General features: G+C 35.3%; 1 protein-coding gene across 2 annotated transcripts in view; it reads left to right on the forward strand.

Annotated features, from left to right (window-relative positions):
• The first annotated feature begins 1,378 nt into the window (after positions 1-1,378).
• Positions 1,379-26,546, forward strand: part of Syn1 (Syntrophin-like 1) — a 227,341-nt gene continuing 202,173 nt past the window's right edge. The window contains exons 1-2 of one of the 2 annotated variants that reach the window (XM_077419600.1): positions 1,379-3,509; positions 11,420-12,023. In XM_077419600.1, the coding sequence (XP_077275726.1) occupies positions 3,486-3,509; positions 11,420-12,023 (628 nt within the window). In that variant the 5' untranslated portion in view covers positions 1,379-3,485. The remainder of the gene's footprint in view (positions 3,510-11,419; positions 12,024-26,546) is intronic. The other variant, XM_077419601.1, reaches the window with a different exon arrangement.

A 26,546-nucleotide genomic window follows, 5' to 3' on the forward strand; every position in this document is an offset into this window, starting at 1 on the left:
TTTTTCTATAAAATATTTTTACCTATAAGTAAAAACTTTTAAAAAATTTTTAAAAACATATATACTAAATTGGCATCCAAACGCCAAGAATACTCTTGTAGAGAAGGGATTCTTCCACTTACGACTTACGATAGTGGACTCTGTGGTTTTCTCCTCGCAGTGGGTCTGCTTATATATTATGGTTGGATGTATTTTAAATTTGAGAAACGTTTCCCCATCATACGCCACCTAGCAGCGTCGCGCGTCGTTACGAACTTATAGGATTTCGTCGAGTTAAAAATGCTTACAAATAAAATATTTCTTTCCTTTTTTGTCGATTATATTAACTTTATTTCAGTATACGTTTCCTCAAATGTAATAAATTGCACTAAAGAAAATATTTATTTCTTATAAAGTACTCTATTTATTATTTTTATAATTTTGGAAACGTGAATTTAAGCAAATATTTATTAAATTGCCATTTCTAAAATTAAAAGATTCGGATTTAGTATTTTAAAAATTTATTTACTATATTTCAATAATTATATATATATATATATATATATATATATATATATATATTACACTGTACTATACTAAACCTGAATTTGATTCAAGTAAACGTTTTAAGAAGAAAATATTTTCTGATTTTAATGCTTCAGTTTACTATAGTCAAATTAATAAGTTTTACAATTTAACATTATTTATTTAAATTAAGTAAATCTAATTTTAGTAAATATATTTACTAAAAATAAGCAAATTTTTTTTTAAATTGTGCCCAAATTGGATAATATTAATTAAAAATCAATTTGTAAATAAAATATAACATTGCGGCATTTCTGACAAAATGAATTGATATGAATGCCCGGATGATCCATTATTAATTACTCATTATTTACATGACGCACGTTAAACACAATTTATATTGTATACATGTAAATGCAATGTAGATTACTATACATAGCTGCGTTCCGATATATTTACCGCCAGTACTAAAAATCTATAGCGCATGCGACGTAAACTATAGATTTTCAGTACTGGCAGTGAATATCATCGGAACGCAGCCTATAGGTATATTTTACGCGCAAACGCCCAATCCTGATTGCCAATTACAAAAATATAAAAGAAACCGATGTCATCCGCATCCGGTTGAAGCGGGCTCTACTTTGCGCCTGAAAAATAAATTTCGCTGCAAAGATTCGAGCTCTTCCGATATATACAATTGAACATCGTGTCGCGATTCGGTTTCGCGAACGGCGCGCGTCGGCAAGGTAGAGCGCGCCGGCTATCGAGCCACCCTCGCCATTCCACTCTCGCGATCACATGACGTCATCGTATGGCGCGCTTCTCCCCACCGTTCCCCGTCATCGCCACCTACGGCGCGGCGGGCGCGGGCAGGTTGGCTCATTGGCCGCGGCGGCGAACGAACTGCGTTGTATCTCCCTTCAGCCTTCAGGCCCAGGCCTTCAGTTCAGTAGGTTTGGTGCTCTCGCGGAGTGAGGTTAGGTGATATTCGCGATTTTCCGTGCGACTCGCGCTACCGATATGGTCGCTCCTCGCGTAGCGTCGCGCGTCACGTATCGCAACGACTGTACGGATCTCGGACGGCGTTCGAATTTCAAACGCGCATTTTCGTAAATCGAACGGCGTGAAATTTTATATATATCGTGCATCGTGGTGCGTGGGTCCTTTGAAATTCGGCTTGCCGTGCTCCTCCGGCTCGAGAGAGAGAGAGAGAGAGAGAGAGAGAGAGAGATTGAGAGATTGAGAGAGAAAGACGTTCAAGTACGCGACGATCGATGTGTGCATCTTTGTCCGAGTCAATCCGCACTTTTTGAAGGAATAACCGTGCTTTCGAGGGATCGCTCGGTTTTTCAGGAAGTTGCCCGTGATTTCTAAAAAAAAAAAAGAGATTGGTGATAATTCTCGAGGAGCTGCCTGTCATTTTGGGAAATTGATTGTGCCAATCGTGTGCGTCGGAGCGTAAGAAACAATTAAGTGGAGTTTGTCAAAATATTTTTGAACCGAGAGTTTGAAAGACGCGTCCCGGCGTCTTATATCAAAGATTCCAAGTTTCTCATCCCTACGTTATTCATGTGAGGTGTAATTCGGGCGCGTATATACACCGCAAGTCGACGTGTCAACGTGCAGATTTGAATATCTTAAAGTTTTCGCGGAACTTCGAAAGTGTTATAAATTTAAAGGTTCGAAGGATTTGAAAACTGGGACGTCGAAATAATGGAAAATTCGATAATCCGAGGGTTTTGAAGAACGAATGGATTTGAGTTTTGGTTGTCTATAAGCGAGCGACTCTCTAAATGTTTAACATCAGGATTTGAGTTCTAATTTAATGCAATATTCCAGTTGCTGACTGTATAAAGAGAGATAAAGGGACAGAGAAGAGAGGGGGCTGCAAGTTTGAGAAGTCAAAAACTCGACGATGCTCCAGAATGCAGCGCAACTTGGACATAAAAATTTTCGAGGTGGCGGCTATCTTACCTTAGAACTCAATCGCAGTCGACTGATGATTATCACGTCCATAATCGTCTGATTATCACGAATCTTTGGAATCTGGAGCATTTCCAAGGTTGGGAAATGACGATCGGAGCAAGCCGTTCCAGAAATCAAGGATCAAAAATTCGACGTACGGAGGTTTTAACGTTTAAGGATTAAAACGAGGTTGCAACATCTTCGAGTTTACGGCGAGCCGAAAGAGATCTATTCGTACGGAGGAGCATTTAATCAAAAAGCCAAGCATTCTGATGATTCGTCGTCGACGCGCGTTCTCGTAGAAGGAGTTCGCTCCCGCGAGCGAAAGTGAATGGAGAGACGACTACGGGGCGGTCGAGAGTGAAACGCGTTTCATGCGGGAGTATAGGTGTCCATTTGTGGACGAGACAACGAATCGACTGGTCCATATACAGCATCCTATACGAGAACGGCTACTTTTTCACCGCCCGCTGACATTGGCGGACAGGTGACGCGCGGGCTCTCGGTTATCTAAATCACCGATGCGTAGATCGAACTGTTCGCAGATCGGGCGGATCACACGTCGATCTCACTGAAGGACAGATAGGGTGATCGGGATAGGACTGCGATCGCTGAGAAGGAGCGATAAAACATGTCGAGGCTGCTGAAAGGAGAGCCGACGGGCGGTTGTATGATTGGTTCGTGCGCAGATCGAGGATCGTATTAGCCCAACTGGCAGTGACGCGTGTCGTGAGCCACGTGAGAGAGCGACGGAGGTACCGACACGCTGGACGTCACGCAGGATCGGGATTCACGAAGAGAGAGCGAGAGTGAGAGCGAGGGAAAGAGAGAGAAAAAGGGATAGAGGTAAAGATAGCTGCGATAGAACTGTTTCGAGAGAGAAGAGAGAGAGAGAGAGAGAGAGAGAGAGAGAGAGAGAGAGAGAGAGAGAGAGAGAGAGAGAGAGAGAGAGAGAGAGAGAGAGAGAAACGGGCCAGGCGACGAGCCTCTTATTGCCTACTACCATCAGAAGTCATATGCCTATACACGCACTTAAAACGGTAAGTAATTGTAGATACACTGCAATGTGGACATATATGTATCTTGTTTGCCTCACACTACCGTCTAGAACTCTGTGGCATGGATTTTAAATGTTTTTAAATGTAAATACTTTGAAACACGAGTGCGTTTTAATTTGAAGTAATGTTTTTCTCGTTTGCCTTGAGACCTTTGCACGCACGAAATAATGAAACGAATCTATCGAGGTAAAGAAAATATATTATATATAAAGCATTAAGGGAAAGTATATAGTTGTACGTTGCAAGTACATTTTTGCACCTGTGCTATATGAAAATAGAGTCGTTAATCGATTCTAATCGTTATTTTGTGAAAACTTGGCCAAACATTTTAATGGAAAAGTGAGTATTTGAAAATCACGATATAAGTATGTCAAAATAAGATATAAATATCTTGTAAATTACTAATCTTTTGATGATTCCTTACCTCAATCTGCCTGTTCTATGGCTGTGTAAATCAGTTTATGTAAAAGAAAGAATTATTATTTATACAATTTTTGTTTGAAACTTTTTTAATCTGTAATTTTAGCGCGAAATCTAAATACGTCAATTAAAAAATTCGCCTTATATTTTTAAGTTGAGATATTCGAAGTTCGCATATGTAAATTTCAGAAGGAAATAATAGAATATATAATAGACATTTTTCAATATATTGAGAAATATATAAGTTATATATCATTTTTATAGTTTTATAAGCTTATATACATTGAAAAGTATCGCTTTACATGAAACATCTTGCATATACAATATCGATAATCTATTTTGTGCGGTTTGACATCGTCCAAACAATTGAAAAATAAATTAAGTACAAAATAAAAGTTTTGATGCGCCGGAAAGCATGCGGCAATGTCTAGTTAACAGTTTGCCTGATAGGAAAGCGCGAGTAGCTTTATAGGGGCATGCGATAGTGAAATTTGGTGATGCATGAAATTGGGTAAAAACGAATCGATTCGGCGGAATCATTCGTGAAACATGATTGGAGTCACGCGTAATAGGGTGACACGTATATCGCTAAGACGAGACAAGGGGGTTTCGAAAAGTGCGAATGACACGCACGAGGGCGGAAAAGCGTATATATATAAGGATTATCCGCGTGGCTATAAATACGCCATTGCATTGGGTAGACGGAGATTGTACCGGATGATGTAATCGAATTAGAGCGGAGACGAGCACGTAAAACCAGTCGCTATTCGCGGCTCTTCATTCACTGTTGATAGCAACGGCAATGTCGAGAACGCTCGCCAAGAGGAACAATGCGCGGAGTGCAGTGAAAAACACGCTGCAAAAATTGCAGAAGGAATTCACGCACAAAAAAATACGGATGAATTACGTTATTGAAGTCATAATGTGTTTTATCCGGTTTTATCACTTAATCACAGGTTTCGGAAAAGCATTTAATTTATTCGCGAAAATTATATTGATTCTTTCGAAAGATATATACATAATTTGCAATTTTATAACAAAATAAAACTTAGAACGTTTCCTATGAATATTTTTGCGGTAGAATATTATTTTGCGGTAAACTTAATTTGTTTTTCAATTTGTACATAAAGTTTTTAGCATTGATCTGTTTATCTGGAATTTATACTGTATTCCTGTGGAGTTCAAAAATATAGAGAAATTATATAGAAAATGTAAAGAATGTGATCCAACGTTTAAATGTTTTAAACGTTTGTTATTTTTGTTATTATTTTCAAAATTATTATTTTTCAACTCTGTGTGGCTAACATATGCGCTGAAAGTGGTACATGATAAAAGAGTGAAATTTACATAAACATGGAATTTGAAAATACTTTCTTTCCGCGTCGTAGCACATTGTTGCGAGACTACATTTAAATGCATATGAAAATTGAATATGGCATAATAACATACAGAAATGCTTGTTTAAATGTTTCTGTAGAATTTCTAAATGTTTTCTATTCCTAAATTGTGTTTAAAGTGCTCTGTATTATTCTGTATATACGCGGCGTTGCTCAGGTAGATATGTGGTTATGCACCCTATAGGGAGAGGCAAATTTTATTTCGGAAACGTGTTTTTTTTCCAGTTGAAGTATTTTATACTCGTATATAGGCACGCTGAACATCTTCTTGAATTATTTTGCGTTTTTTATTCTTTGAGAACAAAAGCAAGTGAAATAAAAAGTGATATATATACGAATAGAATGAAATACAAGCAGACTATTTTGAAATTTTTATACATTCTTCAAGTTGATTCACATTGGATTGACACTGATGAGAGTGTCAATCGATGTTACCTTTATTATGGAATAAATCTTCATGTTTTAAATAAATAAAGGGCAACCTCCTTCGAGATTTTCCTCTTCTTTTTCTGTTATTATTTCCTGAAGCTTCGTTGATTATATTAGTGATGTAAGATCCGTTAATGAAAATTTGCGCGAATATTAAAAGAAAATATCAGATTTTTCTTTGAGGAATAAAATTTATCTTTGCAAGATAGAGGTACACGTATATATAGTAGCGTGTATACGGCACTGTCAAGCCCTTTGGAAAAACCAATAACCTCAGCGTGCGTCGGATACTAGTAGTTTATGGCCACTGATGAGTGCGCGTGTGCAAGAGAAAGAGAAGAACGGAGCAGGGATGGATTGGGGATGTAACTGAAAATGCGAATGAAAGAGATGGAAGAAAAAAGAGAGATGTGCCACCGTTTTGAATGGAAATATTGCTTAACATTCGTGTTTACTTTTGTGTATGTACCTATTGCAACGACTACCAGACGATCATCGAAATCATGTTATGTAGAATAGAGATTGACAACTTTAGATAAATAAAATGAGCTTTGCTTTAATTTTGTTGAATGTATAGGATTATTTTATTGACAAAAATTAACGTTTCGACGATTTTATTTATTGTCTGTGGAGGATATAGATTTTATTATTTTATTATATAAATTATTTTTGAAGAGAAAGGGAACAATGGGAAACCCGGAAATATCTTTGTTATATAATAAGCTTAGTGTAAATCTTATTAAATAATAATTTTAATAATAAGTTGTAATATTACAAACAACTTTCACAAATTAATTCTGCACGCAAGAAAAAATTACGTTGCACGTGTTTTAAGTATTAAGCTAATAGCCAGTTTCAAATTAAAAAATCATTAAAATTTTCTTATGCAATTAGACTTAGTAAGGACAGATTAATTTGCAATATAAAAATTTAAAAAAATTGAATAAACTTATTAGCGCATCTTTTATTTAATTACACAATAATAATTGTAAAAATAATTTGTAAGATTTATAAACAACTTTCACAAATTAATTCTGCACGTGTAAAAGAAATTAACATTGCACGTGCTTTAAATATTTAGTTAATAGTCATTTTTATAAATTAAAAAATTACTAGAATTTTCTTATCCAAACAGACTTTGCTAGACAATTTAATTTGCAATATAAAAATTAAACAAATTTCAGAGTTCTATTAGACATCCAATTGAACTAGATTGTTACTCAATATTGAAAAATGCATGGAAGTTTTTATGCGAGAAAGGATTAAAGAGTGAATAAATAAATGAATAATGAAATCTTCTTTTTTAACATAATCTCGAGAGTTTTCTGGTTTAATTTGAGAATCGAGTAATTTGAGAAGAGTTGAAAGACCTACATTTCGACACCTCATTTCCGCGATGTTGTTTATTTTTTCACGGTATAATACAAGCGCGTAATGCATTTCCCTATTATTTAGTATCGAATTGAAATTTTCCGAATCTTCTATCCTACTCCCTTTTCTCTCGACCGTCGCACGCTCTTTCCACACGCGCATGGGGATGCAGTTGGCCGCATTCGTATATATACGTGCACATATATCGACTGAAACGACCGTGCTGCGACGTCTGTTTCCGCATTTTAATACTTCGCGCGGATCAATTTGGTTAAAATGGTGCCCGTCGCTCGTCTGCTCGCTGCGCAACGCTTTTTACATTTTTATTCGTATACTGGTAAAAGCCTATTTACATGTTATATTGCCAAATATTTTGTCAACGGCTTTTAGGATAGATCACGTTGGTGCAACCTAATTATTTTGTAAAATATGTCGAGAATTTATTGGACGTTCATAATTCTACATGATAAAATTTAAAAATTTTTAGATTTTTTCAAAGTAAAATTAAAATCCTTGGATATTTAAGATCGTAAAGTGTTAGGTTTGAAGGCCTTTACATTGATTTTTAAAACTCATATGTTTACACACAGATTTGTACTTGACACTTAAAAACATATATAATTGCTATTAAATGATTTAAATTATAACTCAAGACAGTCTATATCTGTCAATATATATAAATATAATTAAATATCTTAAAAGGGGTATATATATATTTATGTATTATTAATAAAATAATTGTGATTGGTGATTTTATTATGATATCAAACCTGCAATATGAATGTAACATACTTTATATAAAAAAGAGAAATTTATAATAGAGCTTGTTTATATTTGTTTACATCGTTATTTATGTTGTTTTTCAAAAGAATATAAGATATTTTAATTTTGCTAATTATTATTATGATATTTACTACCTCGAAAAATTTGAAAGATTAGCTAAAATTCTTAGTAATTAGTAAGTGTTGGCATTTTATGTTCATATGGCACACACTATTTTTTACCATTATTATTTTAAATAACACTAATTGTAAGTAATAAATTCGAGAGTAATACATTTTGAAAGCAATAAATTGAAGAAATATTTTAATACCGAAGTCGACGGAGTAACTAATTTGTTTAATATATAATTTGCTCTTGTAGCTGTGTGTGTGTATGTAGAAAGTTGTTTGATTGTTTTTTAAATTTATTTTGCGAGAGTAAATTCAACTTGGAATTACGATATTTTGGAAATATTTAATTCAGGGGACAGTTTGATATCAATATCGTTAATTTCTTATTTTTGGTCACTTTTATACGATTATAATAATTGGTATCGACGTATCCATATTGTCCATAATCATTTTTAATATTTAACATGCCGATATTAATATTCGATCTTAGGTAATTTATATAACACACATCCGTATTTAGATATTGAAATTATATGAAATATTATTGCTTATTTACATGTTATAAATTCATTTACATATTTATATAATCATATTACGTTATTTCAATTTAGCTTTAAACGGGAGTATTAAGTCTTTCTCTTGTAGTAGTTTATAAAATATCTTTATTTTCACAATACTGAAGCCGTGTGTAGTGATACGCGATGCCTCTCAAAGTTTGGGTCAATGGCAACAAGAGAGGTTGTAATTCAATATTGTTATCGGAAATATAAGGAGAATTCGAGGCTTCAAGGGGAAGGCTCCAATAGGAAGAAAATTCCTATATTGTTGATGTTTCTGTATTTTTTCTTGGTAAGTGAGTAAAAAAATAGCAAAGGCTTGGGGAATAAAAAGATCCTAAGAAAAAATTGAGCCTTAAAAAATCTAAGGACAAAACCGAGGATAAAACGATTACGAAACTGAATATTCTAGGATATTATTAAGACTGCACCTAAATTTTACTTTGCAGTTAAAGTTATAGATTTTTATTTTCGATAGATAAAAATGTTTTGACATAATCTTTGCTTCATAGAATTAATTGATAAATTGTTTCAACTCGCATTACAAATTTATGACCTCAAAAAGCGCCAGATGTTAAGTGCTACACGTCTATACATTAGGTGTATGATATAAAGACATCTCGTGCATTTTCACGTAAGCGACACACGAAGGCAGAACTAGCGCGGGACTAATTCCCAGAGACAAACACTTTAATTATAACCTTGCCACGTATCTACGTGTCGTCATATTATATCGTATTAAATGCGGTTGTTGCCGTTTACCGCATGGCACCTTATTGCTATATTCCATTACTTTTGCATGGTACTACATATTCAGGAAGCTGTAGAGACTTTGTGAGAAAACTCATTTGCCAAAAATATCGCTCCCTACACGGAATGCCCGATAATAAATGGTAAATTCATCTCTCACCAGATTTTAAAACTGATTAAAGAGCTAGTAATATTGACTAATTTTTTTTTGCATTAGAAAAAAGATATTGTTTTTTTTCTCGGTTAAACATTAAACATATGCTTTAGTTCTCAAAATTCGAACGCGACTCCGAACTTTTTGTAATCATGAATTTTTGATTTCATTTGTTTTGCAGATTTCGGAGTTTCCTTGTTTTACGAACTAATGATCTCTAACCAAACATTCTCCTCGAATCATTCTCCTGGATTCATTAAAACTTTCAGAATTAATTAAAAACAAAGTGTATGCGAATTAGTTAAAAACTATTACATTCACGCGTGCACACATGCGCGCGCGCGTACACAAACACATGCACACATCACACACATCCACACATAAAAAAAATCGTGCGTCCGAATGTTAAAATTTTCTTGTGGTTACCAAGATATTAATGTCAACGTGATAACTTAACACTTTATGTATGTCATTTAGAAATTGAATATTATTTTGAGTTCTTTTAACATAATTATTTCAAAAAATCAACACGCCTTAAAGTTATTTTAACATAAACAAAAGTTAAAGTAAATCTTCTCAAATAATCGTAAACTTTGACATATACAAAATAATCAAATTTACTACAATCAAATGTTCAAAACAACATTTCTCTTAAGTTGAAATAACTATCGTTTATTCAAATATGTTATATTGACATTTTTTACAAGTTATTTTTAAATTATACTTAAAGTTAAAAGAACAAATATAAATGTAAAATATAGTGTCAATAAATTAACATTTCTAATTTGTCAACAAGTAACACACGATGAATGAGTTATTTTAACTCAAAATTTAGAGTGGATTTTCTGAGACATTTGAAAAATGTTACGATTAACATTTTATTTTTTACTGTGCATACGTATATATTTATATTTGTATATACATATACATGTACATATATGTACATATATACATGTACTTTAAGCGCATGCAATTTTCTTCTAATTATTTGCTTTCCGTTGCTCCCCTACGCCATTTTACGCGGACAGTGGTAACGCTATTGTTGCGGCGCGATAGTGGATTGATGGAAATAATGGTGTATATAGGAGGAAAACAAAGAGAGCACTGCCACGTCACTGTCGACCGCTATCAATTATTTTCAAATTACGAATTTCGCCGGCATATAGTACAATTGATTTATTCACGTCGTCGAGTATCGGCGCCATTTATTCGCCGATGCACTATAGCATCCATTTTATATGTTGCCATTTTTCTCGAGGCCTTTCATTGGAAATCGAACGAGGCATAAGATAAATAAATGAAGATTTACCTGTAATTTTCCTGTAAAATTCGTAATTTATTGCATATTCCCGCCAGGGTTCGCAATCTACTACCAATACTGTCCTTCTCCTCTCACTTTAACCCTTTGGATCAACGGTTTAACGTCTCTTTCCGAAAGACGGAGCCCAGTTTACTCCGCACAAGAGTCTATCTTGCACGGAGGGGCGCATCAGCTATCGGAAAAACATTCCATGCTTCATGACTCTAGTGGACTCGAACCTGCGGTTTCTCAGATTACGAGTCTGGCGCTCTACCACTAGACCACACTGCCACCCCAAATGAAGATTTACCAAATCTCTTGTTTTCCCATGAAAATGTGTCTCTAGTGCGACAAATCGTGTATATTCGCACAAAGTTATTTATTTCCAGTTCCATTTTTATTTTCATCGCGGGCGCTTATATAACTCACGATAGAAAGCTTTCCTGGATGTTTATTCATAAGGACATTTATTTTCTTATTTTTTAATTTGCTCTCTCTATCTCTCTCACTTAATACGCTGCCATAAAGTTTTGTCCGTAGGTATAGCTATACAAATATTTAAAATGAGTAGGTATAAAAAGGCAAAAAATGTATATGTGCGATTATTGTTGCATGTTGCAGCGTACAGCCTGCGAAGAAATCGAAATGGTAGAGCTGTGTGGTAGCGGCCAAACATCTTCGGCCATGGGAGTAATGGGGATCGGCGCGATGGTGACCGCGGCGACGTCGTCGTCCTCCTCGTCGACCACCACGACCACGGGCGCCTCGTCCTCGGCGTCGGGACGCGCCGGTATACTCGAGACCCAAGTGCGCGGCCAGTGGTATCGCGTGTTCGTCTCGTTGGAGGACGATTATCTCAGCATTTCGCTCGACGAGAGCTGCGAGACCGGTAACAACGCGACCCTGAACAACGGCAACATCAACAACAACAATGTGGACAGTCTGAACGATCCGGATGTGCCCGATTCGGTGGCCAATCAGAAGCGCATTGTTCGCGTCGTCAAAAGTGACAACAACGGTCTGGGAATTTCGATCAAGGGCGGCAAGGAGAACAAAATGCCGATTCTCATCTCGAAGATTTTTAAGGGCATGGCGGCGGACGCTACCGAGCAGCTTTACGTCGGCGACGCCATTCTGGCGGTGAACGGCGAGGATCTGCGCGAGGCCACGCACGACGAGGCGGTGAAGGCGCTGAAGAGAGCCGGCAAGATCGTCGAGCTAGAAGGTAGGCTGCTTAACTTGCTCTTAATGTCTCTTAATATAAGCATAAGAGGACGTAATTGCCGTCGAAATTGTCGAAAAGCGTCGCGATATCGCTTCGGTATATGGCATCGTAGTCTATATTACACGCGGGCAACGTGCGTGCAGTTTGCATTACACGGGCAACTATATATTACACGGGAAACATGCGATATACCAATTTCAGTCGTGACGCATTGTTCCTCGGTAACTTTGCGCACAAGTTTCATGGATTCGTACTTCGAGAAGATAGATGTACTGAGAGCGACACACAAAACATTCTTGACATATGCAGCATTAAATTCCGCGTCTTTATTCGCACTCTATTTGTGCCTTTTGTCATCTCTTGAGTACTTAGAAGAGGGTTAGAGGAAAACAACTGAAGAAAGAATGCATTTGTAAGCGGTACCTAGGGCTTTTAGTCGGATTGGTACGTCATATGCATAGTCGGCTCGAAGAAGAAGGTCGACTGCTTCTTTTTTTCTTACACATGGTAGATCACTGCCCCTGCGTTCTTTGCACCTTTGGAAATAAAGAAGTCTGAAGATCGACGGAACTGCATGCCGTTTCAAAAATATATATTTTGAAAGTCTAATATATGTTACGGATGTGTGTGAGATTGGGACAGAATATCGCCTTTAATTTTTTTATACTAACTTAGGAAACACTATATATTTTTTCAAAGTTCTTTGATTAAAAAAACGCCCTCGATTTTAATTAGCTCATTACATCGAAATAAAATGTAGTCATCGAAAAAATTCGCGAAACGGGATCTGTAATCGGGTTTCTTTTTTATTTGTTTGTAGATTCTTGGAGTAAAATGTATAATTTTGGAGAAATTTTGATCCTTAATTTTCCCCCCTTATTTTTGTGTCGTTGAGCAATCGAACAATCGTTCTCACCAATCCATGATTCCTTCCATCCTCGCGTTCTGTATCGATCACAAATTGAAAAACAAATAAGATTTGAATATGCAACACTGCGGAGATACATGCGCATTATTTGGCATCTCGCGCGCGCTTTTTCTCCGACCTTTCATCGCACACGTCATTACTTTAACGTCCTCGTCTGCGACTGTCATTTGTTTCCGACTCTCCGCGGATCTGAGATAGGAATATGCACATTTTTCCGCACTTCACATTTAACATTCCTTTCCCGATACGACACGCCTCGAGTCCTTCAACGTCAAAGGCTATCATATTTTGCCGTGTGATTGCGTATACCGCTGTATCGTTATTTTCTTGCGTCTCGAAAGCTAGAAAATGCCGCGACGGTCGTTACTGGACTATTTCCAATCCGAAACTCCCTTTTCATCCGCACGCTCTCGCGCGTTTCGACCTACATCAGAAGGGCGCGACAATAGTTATTTGTGCAACAAGTGCTGTAAGATGAAAATTCACGGGTGCGGAGTTGACGCACGAGCCGAAGGCGCCCTTGAATTTTCATCATTACGCACGGCTTGCACACCCTATTTTATGTTGCAAGTGCGTGGAAAGTGGTCTATCACGCACGCGTAGCGTGCGCAATGGGCCACTTTCCATGCACGTGTTACATAAAAGAAATTCCGCCTTGAATAATGGGAGGGATTGCTGGTGGCGCGTATACGTCTCCCGATCGAAAGATCCACTTACAGGATGCAACAAATAATGAAGCGCTTTCAATCCGGCGCTGAGTCTTGAGTTTCTTCTATGAAGAGGCACTTTTTTGCTCTAATTTTATGCGGAATGTTTAATGAGAAATACTTGAGTTATTTCACGGAACTACTTTTGTGTTGTTAAAGCTCAATACAAATTTCGTGTGCTGTAAAACTCAATATTATGAATTAATTACCGAAGAAAAATGTAAATTCTTATACGAATGCACAAGAACCTTTGGCGATCCCAGCGATTCTGGAAAATTTCGACAAAGGAAACTTATATACAAAATTAATGGGTATATTGCAAAATATTTTTTTTCAATTTGTATACGAATTATTGAAAAATTATATGTACAAACTTTGAAATGGTGTTGGAAATGAGAGAGAAGAAGTTTGGTCCTCTAGTCAAATTTTTATTAAAACCTTATTAAAACAAACTTTAGCAAAAAATAAAAAAATCCGCATAAATAATATTTATATGTAATATAACAACAAAAGCGAATAATAGCCGACCATCTTATATGTATAAAACAACGAATGTATATAATGGATATATAATTTTATTTGGCGGAATACGTGTTCATATACGGAGTTACGACGACTAAATGGTAAGTAGGATCGTGTGTTCACGCGAAATTCGCAATTAGGTGCGAAAGTCATGACGCTTTTACGATACGATCTTTCGCAAGGCACAATGCCCAAGTTCGCGTGACTTTTCAGCAATGGTTATCTGTTCGCTGCTCAATAATTTCCCCGCTGGGTATCTAGGAAATTATGTCTGTAAAATATCGCATGTCCTTGATTAGGTCTCATCGTGAATCGCTCAACTATACGCGCAACCATACATATGTACACGCGTGCGCGTGTACGTTATGTTTGCGTAATAGTCCACGTATGAGGGAATTATCGCTCTTGGCACGCGCGTTACACGAGATAAAATGTCTTTTATGTATGAATTACTGTAATAAAATACTTTTTTTTTGTAACGCACATTTTAATGCGACAAATAACGTGCGTAACGTGTCACGGAAGTGACGCGCGAGAATCTGTCGTTGGCGCGGTAACGTTTTTGTATTTACGATTTTTATAAAATCCGGAAAAATGTTTACTGTAAAAGTCCCGACGTGGAAAATTCAATACAATTTTTGACTAAAATTCTCGGAACAATTGAAATTAATTCTAATATAACCGAATTTAAATCACCACTAAAATGTTACAGGCAACTTGTTAAATAAAATATATAATAAAAGACTGTCAAGAGATAGATCTGTAACGCTTAATGAAAGTAAGAATATAAAAATTATTGATATATTGTAGGGAATATTTTACGAGCTATTGAAGGCGATATTTTCTAATATAAAAGTGCCAGCAGGTATTTATTCTATTTGTTTTATGATTCCCCCTCGGAACCTATTCACGTTACGACTTTCTTCTATAAACTATGCATACGACATTTCATGTTATAGCGCACGGAGGTAAGACATATCAGCCACTGAAATAAGACGTCCTATCTTTCGTTGCACTGTATAAAGTGTATAATATTCCAGAATTGCATCCATTTATTTTAGCATAAACTCTTTAACATAAGATGTGGGTGTGTGTATAAAAACGAAGTGATGGATTTGCTTATCGACGTTTTATAACGGATATATTATAGTATTATGCATTTCTTATTAATTTGTTGTTGGAAAAATTTCTTCCTTATAATTGGTATAATTTTATAATTTTCATAATCGATGTATTCATATTGTAAAATATTGATTTTTAAGGCAGTTACCGAGTATAACAAAAATTTCAGATGTTAGTAGGTTTTATCTTCGCATGATAGAGATAGAGGAAGATGACTATCACTCTTTTATTTTAAACGATGAAGTTTTGAAGTTCACTGAAACTATAGATTTATCTTCTTTAGCTGTCTTCGTCTTAAGATCGCATAACGATTCATAGGCGAGTCAGTGAAGAGAGGATGTACGGGGGCTATATATATGTGCGAGACTCCCGATTAATATTGGAAGTACCTATATATATAGATATCGGTATTTTAGTAATATTTCTTAAGTAAACACAAAAAATTAAAGGGAGTATTCTGTGGCTTATTTTAGCAAGAAAAAGTCCTATAAACATGTTCTAAACTGCTTCGTTTTCAAAATATAGGGTGTCAAAGTTGTGAAAAAAATATGAAAATTTCGAAAATCTGGAATACGTTTGATTTTATTCAAATTTGGTATGCGTACATGTGGTATTAAGAACCATTTTTCAGTATCGATAAAACATTTTTAGATCCACCCCGGCGTGCGTCTTTGACACCTATATTTTGAAAACGAAGAACAGTTTAGAATATATGTTTATTAGAATCTTTTCTTCCTAAAGTAAACTACGGAATATCTCTTTCAATTTTTTGTAGTACTTATTTAGGAAACACTCTGTTTCCTATATAATAATTTGCATCTCTAGGCATGGTATAAAAATTTGTGACAGTAATTGATAAAAACTGCTCAAAGATATTCTAATAGCAACGTGATGTTGATTAACACAAGTTATCTAATTACTAATTGTTGCTAGCAATTAATTAGCAATGGATGTATATTAGAGAACGCTTGTTTTACAATCTGTGCTAATAATTAGTTCATACCTCCTCGTCACTAATTACATGGCAAACAAAAAACGGCAATCTCACGCAACAATGGGTAGTCGATAGGTAGTTGTCGAAAAAGTGATTATGGACTTATTATGTAATGCATAATGACAGTATATTCCCAATTGTTTAAAACTTTGATAAAGCGCTTGAAAGTTTCTGTGTGTGTGTGTGTGTGTGTGTGTGTGTGTGTGTGTGTGTGTGTGTGTGTATGAGTGTAAATTAACATATCATAGCGGCATATGAAAGGTCAATGTATCAAATCAATTTCTACATGATTTATATGTAGAATAGAGAGAATTTGTAGGATTTCAGTTTATATATAATTTTTATAAACAACTAATAATCGTATAATAGAATTTACAGTTTACATTAATGTAGAAATTTACAAGGTTAATTTGACTGAAAACGTCAATTCTATAGGTAAATAATTCTTTTGTTTGATTTTACACAATTAAACGGAACGTTTTCATTATTCACTTTAGTCGTTTTCAACCGCATAATTAGCCTTTTTGTATTAATTGACGACAAAACGAGTTAGATGTATGGTTAAAAATCGATATATGATACATTTTCAGTAAAACAAAAAAATTGTTGTATTTTGATTTGAATCATTTTATCAAAATTTATAATACAATAATTTTACAAAAATAATTGGCAACAAACTGAGACCAAAGGCAGAAACACCTGTGTATGCTCTCGTGTCTTAGCTGAGGATTTAAAGACTAACTTAAATTAAATAAGGAAGTTATATACTCTAGCTGAATCATTTGGTGTACAGGGATCAGTGAAATTGCGTTAAGAAGAGATCCACTTTAAATGAATGAAAGAAAGATGAAGACTATATTGCATATAGTTTTCGAGCATCCTGCAGATATTTTGAACGTGATACTTAACGTGCCGGAATCAGGGATTCCGAGGATGTTTGTCGCATTTATCTACCAGTGATCCGCCGTATCCCTTATCGCTACCGATCCACCGCATTGAAGGAGAACTCGAAGGCAGCCGCGACGCGACGCTATACACGACTTCCGTCGAAGTCGGGTCAAAGGCGCCCTTTGGAGCATCCTTTCTCCCCGGCATTTCGCGACTGTCGACGAGAAAATTACAGGCGACATACACTCACGCGACGGGAAACCGTAGCGGGAGGAAGGAAGAAAGGAAGGAAGAGACGCAAAAGCGGACGAGCGAGCGAGCGAGGCGCTCGCGGCGATGCCGTCGTTCCTCATGCGGATACGCCGTAAATCATGACGAAGTACCGTAAAGGACGAAATGAAAGGCATGCGAGACACTGTGGAGCGATATATAAGACTCGTGAGGACGAGGAACGAGCAGCTCGTGCCTTATATCCGAGTCAGTATAGCGTGTCAGTATAGTGAGTGCTGTACTCGAGCCGCTCTCGTCGCGTCGGCTGAGATAAGTGCAAAGCCCGGGGTCCGAGAAGATCTGCCTTTCGGCAGATGTTTTCGCACTTCTGATTTTTATGACCTGCGCTTTATTATTTTAATTTAATTTTTCGCGCCATTGCGTGTTCAACTTATGAAATCTCTATTTAACTTTATGTGCAATAAAGTGTTATTTGTACATGGATTAAAAATATTTATGTAAAGAATGACACAATGCAATACAAACTATTTTTTTAATTGCAGAATGATGGAAAAGACAGTTATTTATTAACTTGTGGAAATTAGATAATAGGGATATTCAAATAAGTTAAAGTTTAACGGTTTGACAGGTTTAACAGGTTATGTCGGGTTAAAGTCGAGTAAAAAGTTAATTAATTAACTTTGGGCGCGTTACTCTTTAAGGTTATGCAAAATACATAAGTGACTCATTAACCTATCACGTTAATTTTTGGGTTAAAAGTTTAAAAATTAACTTTTTACCCGACTTTAACCCGACATAACCTGTCAAACCGTTAAACTTTAACTTATTTGAAAAAATACCCCTAATATATATTATATATATATAGACAGACAAAAAAAGTAAATATAAAAGTTGAACGTTTTACAGTCAAGCGAACGTGACAACAGTGATCAGGCGAAGCATGAATCGTTCCTATCGTGCGTAATTACTGTTAGACGGCTGCAATTGTAATACATAACGGCCAACCGGAAGATATCGCGTTTATGTAATTACCACCGCGGAGAGAGAGAGAGAGAGAGAGAGAGAGAGAGAGAGAGAGAGAGAGAGAGAGAGAGAGAGAGAGAGAGAGAGAGAGAGAGAGGAGAGAGAGAGAGAGAGAGAGAGAGAGAGAAAGAGAGAGAGAGAGTAGAGAGGAGAGAGAGAGAGAGAGAGAGAGAGAGAGAGAGAGAGAGAGAGAGAGAGAGAGAGAGAGAGAGAGAATCGCACGTTCGCTATTAAATGCAAAGTAACTTAGCTAGCGATGGCGGTGAACCTAGCGTACGATAATTGTTGAGAATCTATATATATAAGTACCGGACATCTGTCTGTCTGTCTGTGTCTGTCTGTCTGTCTGTCTGACCGCGAACCACTCATTCGTTAGTGGACCGAATTTTTATCAAGGGTACATGAAATAGGGGTAGAATTTCCCGGGGAGTGCCATATAGTGTATAGTTTTTCGTTACCGATTTTCTGGAAACCAATTTTTCTAATTTTTCTAATTTTTTGGGAAATAATTGACCGAATTCGGGAAATAATCAAGGGTACATGAAATAGAGGTAGAATTTCCCGGGGAGTGCCATAAAGTGTATAATTTTTTGTTACTGATTTGTTTGGGAACCGGTTACACAATTTTTCCAATTTTTTGGGAATTAATTGACCAAATCTTAAAGAATTATATATGAAATAGGAGTCGTGTCAAAATTTTTTTAATTTTTGGAGGATAAGTTTAATTTTTTATTAATGGATAATTTTTCATTAAGAATTGATTTTTTTGAAACCGGTGCCAAATTTTTTTTTATTTTTTGATGATTTTGAAAAGAGAAAATAAAAGAAAAGAAAATGAAAGAGAGTTAATAATGGCGGGTGGACGGAGGGTGAAAACGCGCGAGGCGTGAGCAAAAATAAAATTTGAAGACTTTAATATAAGGGATTACATTTTTGAAATATGTGACAATATGCTAATCTGCATCTACAATATTATCTATTATTTTTTATTTTTTAAAAAAGAATTCGAAGATGTAGGTTAGAGTTTGAGGAGAAAGAATATCAAATGGGGCTTCTAATTAATGAGTGAGTTCAGGAAGAGGGGAATAGACTTTGAGCCCGCGCGAAGCGCGGGCGAAAAATCTAGTTAATTTATATATATAACGGAATATATATATATATATATATATATATATATATATATATATATATATGTGTGTGGAAGTGACTTGAAATGCTTCCGCAATAAAATAGTTCGCAATAATTAGTAACGTGAACGAGTAATCATTTTTTTTGAAACACTAACGATGTAAATTTTTTAGATACTGCCGGTTTATGAGTTAGCAGCTTTGCGTAAAATATTGGATCGGTGAATAAGTAATGGGGGGGGGGCACACATGCGTTTTCTGATGGAAAATTAAAATTTTATTAACCGATTAAAGATTTCTTGTAAATTCGAAAGTTCCTGCAAGCTTATAATCTTCCGTGGAACGTTTGTTTTACTTTATTATCGCGCAGTTTAAGAACTTAAATCAATACGTTTTGTTTAATCTATAAATAAGAATTTGTATAGAAATAGAAAATATTTTAATTCAACGTTGAGGTATTCAGAAAAAGATTATTTTAAGACTATAATCTTTTAAAATAGAGGGTTTAAAGTTTGGCCACAATAACTTATAGTTAAACACCTTATAGTTAGTCATTCATTCACGAGTTGTGTGTAAAAAATTGTGTTTGTACTTTATTCACACATACTATCAATAAATTAATGTAAAAGGGTTATGATTATATAAATAATGATAAAAGTATTTAGAATATTAATATATATTAATATATAATTTAAAATAATAATAAAAGTATTGGTACCAAACATAAGACTATAACTAAACAATAATGACTTTTTAATTCGACTTAACTGGCTATCTTTATTCAATATAATCGTCACGACGTTTCGACCATTGATTTTCATTATATTGAATAAAAGTAGCCAGTTTATATAATCCAATTAAAGTCATTATTGTTACAAAAAATATTTATACCGCGGCATTGATTACGAACTTATAGTTGTCTTGTCAGCGTGTTAAATTTTATGGTGTTTTTCATCATCTTGGATACGAAAAGTTGCAATAATTTTGAATTATACATATATACATAATATATAATCCTTTCATTTTGTGCGGCGGCTATTGACTCGAAGGCCATCACTGTCGCAGCGCGAGTCAGAGCACGAGTTCGCGTCACGATACATGATATATCATCGGAGATCCTCTATCTCCGCAATATAATACAGTGGACTGCGTCACTTGCAGCCCCTTACAGCCCCTTGCAGGCCGTTGCAGTCCACTATCGGCCATCACGCTTTTCCGCGAGTGGGATTATCGTATTTTCGAATTCGTCACGTAAAATAACACGAATGTAATCGTATCAACACTTAACATACACTTACGCAACGACTGTTTCGCCATTGACTTAATATATATAGTAGGTATGGTATATAGTATAGTTGTATAATTATAGTAGGTATATAGAGTTATAGAGAACTTTGATTAAATTTTTCCGTAATTTATATTAGAAAAGGATAGAATATAAAATGCAAAAAAATTAATCTGAATTTAATGGAAGTTTTATTGCACATCATTTTAAAAAATCTAAATTAAAAATTATTTTTATTTTATTTTAATTTGTATACGCAAATTAATGTTACGCGTATATGTTGATATTTAAGAATTTGATGGATTATATTTTTACATTGATATATCGAGGAAACTGCTCTGACATCTTGTTTTTATAAATAAAAATGTTATCAATCCTATAAGTATAAGAAATTTGAATTGGCTATTCTTAACTTGTAAGTTTTAATACGAATATCGTTAAAGTAATTTGTACCAAAAAGTAATTTGTACAAATCTAAAGTTTAAACACGCTATCATCGTCATCTTTCCTGCCTGCAGGAAGCGCACAATCGTTATGATTGGGTTCGAAGGATTAAACGAATAAAACGCGCTACCGTAAAGAGAGATACAGTTATATATAAAAATAGCTAGATCCTACCTTCGATATTTCGGGTTTAATGGTCATGTGATTAATGCGGACTACCAGGTATAGCGGGGACACCTAATTAATCAGCATCAGCAATCCGGCGCCTCAAAAGCATGAAACGCGGTGCAGAATCGCAGACGATTTTCCAACAGCGATCCGCGATTCCATTGTGTCTGGGCATCGAATTATCCCTGTGCACCTGATAACCGCACGACACACAATGGCGGATGGAACAAAGAGCGTTTGGCTGCAGCGCGATCGACCAACTAAGCGACGCCGACATCCGAAAGAAAACGTTTCTCACCGTAATGAGCTGCCCTATTCATTACTTAAATGTTTTACTTTATGTATTATGAACCTTGCGTGTCTGTCTGCGTGTCTGCGTGTGTAGAAAATATTTGTTAAGCATGGCACATACTATAATTATCCCGGATAATCCGGATATCCCGGGATAATTATGCAAGTGTAACTTCAGTTTTCTGAGCGGGATTTTTTTTTTAATGCATTACAATGTTGGTGCGGCAACAATACTGAAGCGGTTTTAATCTTAAGACACACAAGAGAGACACAAGAGAGTGGGTATAACGGTAGAATTATCGATATCGATAATAGTTAGATGCATAGATTAATACGTACAAGGGGTGATCCTTTAAAGGGGCTCCCGGTGATCCGTCAAACGATCTTCACTTGTTGTATGTTGCGCACTGTGCGTTTCGTTATCAATATTCATCACAGTGAAAAAAGCCGCTTTTAATATTCATATATTCTCTGACCGCGTCTCAACGAAAAGTAAAGTGATTGCGGTCGGTAAAACGATTAGATGGACGTTTGCGGTTATTCAAAGGAACAGGGATTACCGGAAGATAGAGGCAAACTTTTTTTAGTCACGGCGTATACACGTGCATGTATAAAACTGGAAGGGAAATCAAAAGGGTCGAAAAGCAATAGTTTTTTTTTTATAGGTTTTAGTTTTTTCTTGCCAATTTGTTTGCTTTGATATTTGTATATAATATATTTTAATTACATTTATACCTTATCTATGATCAAGAAGGAAATAAAGAAATTATATTATTTCCTTGAGTCAAAATTTATCTTAAATCGTATATCATAAATTATAAATGATGAATGCACGTAAAATTTACAAAAAATTTTATTATTTGAATCAATTGGTGTAAAAAAAACATTGTTGTGCTTTGCAAAAAAATTGTGTAATTTATAATATGCAACTATACATGTCACTTTTGCAAAGCAACAATGTATTTTCTTTACACCATTTAAAATAGGCCATTTAAAATGGAACACCCTGTATATGATTAATTCTTATTTTTTAATTTTCTTGATTGACACGCAGTCACTTTTTAATCCTCTTCAATGTCGCATTTAAGTTTTTATGTGTATAGCCAATTTCATCTTTTTAATACCTTAATATATAACTAAGAATTTCTTTTTGTCTGTACTAAAAAAGCGCAGGACACAGAAAGTGGCAACAATGTAAAAGCTGCGTAATGTCGATGTTTCGATTCTTTGTTAATTTTTTTTTTACGCTTGTAATTTACAATATGTGTTTGTGTGTGTGTGTGTGTATGTGTGTGTGTGTGTGTCCAAATAGAAAAGTCCAGATATTATCCCAAAAATTCCGTTTTTCCATTTGTTTGAACATATTTTTGTATAATACTTATTCGTATGTAGGTACATCTAAAAATGAGGATATTTATACATGAACAAGCATGATTCAAGCATCATTGTGAATTGTTCTGTTGCAAAATATTATTATTTATGCGTATAAAACTCAATTTAGATTCTAACTGTCTTTTATTTAACTCAGTTTTAGGTTGAATTTTTTTAAATTCGATCTGATCTGATCGAACTTAATTCGTTTTTTATTGGATCAAAAGATATGTGAGAAGGTTATCGATATCGAGATATATTTTTCAAATATGTTGTGGATGGCTTTTGATGGTAGAGAGATGGAAAGATATAGAAGTTTAGAAAGAAACTCAAAGATTTCAATGCATCCGAGCGCGAGAATCGCATCGCGTTCGCGTAGCGCCCGCCTTTCATCTCTCGACGATTGCGTACGACAGGTGATGTAAAATCGAGCTGCGTTTCAATTGGCCTTTGAAGTTCGCGCTTTTTAATTGCCGAATGCCAAACGCTTCTGCTTTAATTAGAGAACTCCCACCTGGTTAGGCGGGATGAAAAACAAACTTTAGCAGCGCGGCGCTGCAAACCTCGTCTCTTACGCCGCATCCTCATTTCTCTTCGCTCTCACCGTTTGCGTCGCGTCGCCGCCGCCGGCTTTCGAGAATGTTCTACAACCAATAATTTTGCAGTTTGGCTTGTTAACGGCGTGAGAGGGAAAATATTCAATGACCCGAATTAGCCAGACATGGAGCAAGATAAGCAAAAAAAATATAATAGCGAGTATTCTTGAACGAATCCGAATACATTATTGTTCAGAAAGCAAATTTTTAATGTTGTGCATATACTTTGTATCTTTTTATAGGGAAATTCTAAACATTAATATTAACATGTTTAATGTCGAGTCTCTTTCATGTTATTTATATAATTACAGAATATCCGCTTAGAAAGTTTTTGGCGCATAATTCTTAAATTAAAAATAGGATGTAGAGGTATTTTAGCCCAAACACTTGTTTGTTCCGTTCAAAAATATCTTTATAGGAAATAAGCTTTTGAAAATAAAACAATGTCTTTCGAGTTTTTTTTGAAATACTGAAATTCTTAAAAATATCAAAAATTGATAAATGACATATATTATTGTATTTTTACGACATATAAGGTTTGATTATTAGTAAAGCATTATTTTTTATTTAACAGACTTCAAAGACTGTGTGGTTTAATCGAGTCCTGGTCGACGGAAATCATTATGTATGAGTATAATATTGTTTTACCAAATCAAAAGCCAAGTCTTGGTTAAGTCATACCCTGTAAGGCCCAGTTTCACACAAGTGTCGGTTAACTTTTAATCTTAGACTCACTTCTTCGTCTCCTTCTAACGTCCTCCTTAGAAAGAGACGAAGAATGAGCTAATCTAAGATTAAAAGTTAACCGACACTTGTGAAACTGGGCCTAAGACTTGCAGGATTAAGAGCGTGAGTATCCAGGAATTCAAGAGCAAACCAAAGCTCGGAAGATCCTGGAGTACCTTGAATAGTCCGATGAAATTGTGTCGTAATCAAGCACGAGCGGACGTAAGTTTAAGCAAAAGCTAGGCTGACTCTACAGCTGTAAGCTGTGGACTTAGGTCGGCTAACTCTTTGTCGCGATAAATGCCTGCAATTGGTGCGAACTTATTATTTTGATAAGTAAATCCTACTATTTTTTTATTATTTTGCGTTGTACACGCGTTTCGACGGTTTTGAAAGTGCAGCTGACAGAATGTTTGTATAGATGTGAGAGTCCGTATTTGGACTCAAATTGATACGCGAATAAAATTTTTAATAAAATTTATTAAAAATATTAAATGTTTATTATTAAATTTAAAGTATTAAATTCAAAGTATTATTATTTTTTAATTTAATATTATTTCTATACAATTTGATTCAATGCAATTTGATCAGTTTCGGACGAAGACGCGTTTTAATGTTTTTGTTTTAAACACAGGTGTTGATTTACAAGATAATAATACCTCAGCGCAAAAATACGTATGGCGTTAGGTGTGTCGTACAACATATGTACAACATGTAATAAAAATTTGTCCAAATAAAATCTTGTTCCACTCTTGTTGACCTGTAGGTATATTAATATACACTTTTTGTAGGAGAGTGGGGGAAAAATCTGATATTTAAAAATTACAAAGACAGTGTTCTTCAATTTTTCTCATTTTTTTCTTAAAAAAATGTATTAATTTTAATCTTTAGATTTTTGGTTACTTGACTATTGCATCCTTGAATTCCCTGATTTTTGGATTTATGAAGTTTTAAAAACTTATGATTTCTTTGTTTCTTCTTTAAACACTTGGGCACAAATTTAATTCTTAAATTTTTCAAGTTTTTTGTTTTATTTTATCCTTAAGCGTATTAAATATAAGGATTAAATCTATTAAAGTTTTAACATGGATGCCATCCCCAATGCATTCGATAGATAATAATACTTGTTATCGCCGTCCGTTGTTAGTTACGTCGGTCTTTACGTAATGAATTAATTAATCATGGTTGATTTAATTAACACGAAACTGATGGCGGGCGGTGCAGATACGCGAGCAAAATGCGAGTTGCCATGGTGCAACGGGAAAATTCAATAATTGAATGCATTTTATGATAGATCGATGCGCACCTGATGTACGGCAGTAATTTTATTGCAAGTTCCAAGGTTTAATTATTGAATCTTGCGATTAGTCGCTCCTCAGTCGGTCTCAGATATCTCTTATTAAAATAAGGGTTGCGCATACGTGTCATCGCTATATACCTCGAAATCGATAACCCCGTTATTGCATGCTGCGTGACGGCTTTATCGGAATGGGAATTTTTCGCTTGTATGCAATTCGTGCCAATTGCACACGGGCGATGCACATAAGCGTCGCGGCCGATTGATATTGACCGATGCATCATTCAACGGGACATAAGTGGCGCTTCCATGCTTCAAGATTCCACGCATGTGCTCGAAACGAAAGACGACCGACAGGCAGGTCGTTATGAAGAATTCATATACGTGCTCCGTTTTTAGAAGCTTGTACATAAGTTAAATGACGGCGTTAGGGTGGAAATCTACTTTCTTGTGTTGGTTGCAAACGATCTATAGCTTTTGTTGTTGATACTGTTGTTGGTGGATATAATATTGATTTTCAAAATTTACAAGCTTAAAAAGTCGTAATGGAGATAGAGAAAAAATGCAGAGCTTAAACGCTCTGTTGCAGGTGTGTGCAATATGATAGAAATAAATTGCACATAACGCCAAACGTATTTCGGTTTACTTCGAGTCTTTTTCGATATTTGATAAGTAATTGAATAATAATTCAATTTTTTTGCCTTTTTTTTATTCCTTTCTTTTTTCTTCAGAAAAAAAACATATTTGCATAGAATATCGGAAGTCGAAAACAATTAAGATAGATTTGAATCAATAGTATACTG

This window comes from Temnothorax americanus, unplaced genomic scaffold (assembly GCF_048541705.1).
Source record: "Temnothorax americanus isolate GAGA-0224 unplaced genomic scaffold, ASM4854170v1 Scaffold57, whole genome shotgun sequence".
NCBI classification, from domain to species: domain Eukaryota; kingdom Metazoa; phylum Arthropoda; class Insecta; order Hymenoptera; family Formicidae; genus Temnothorax; species Temnothorax americanus.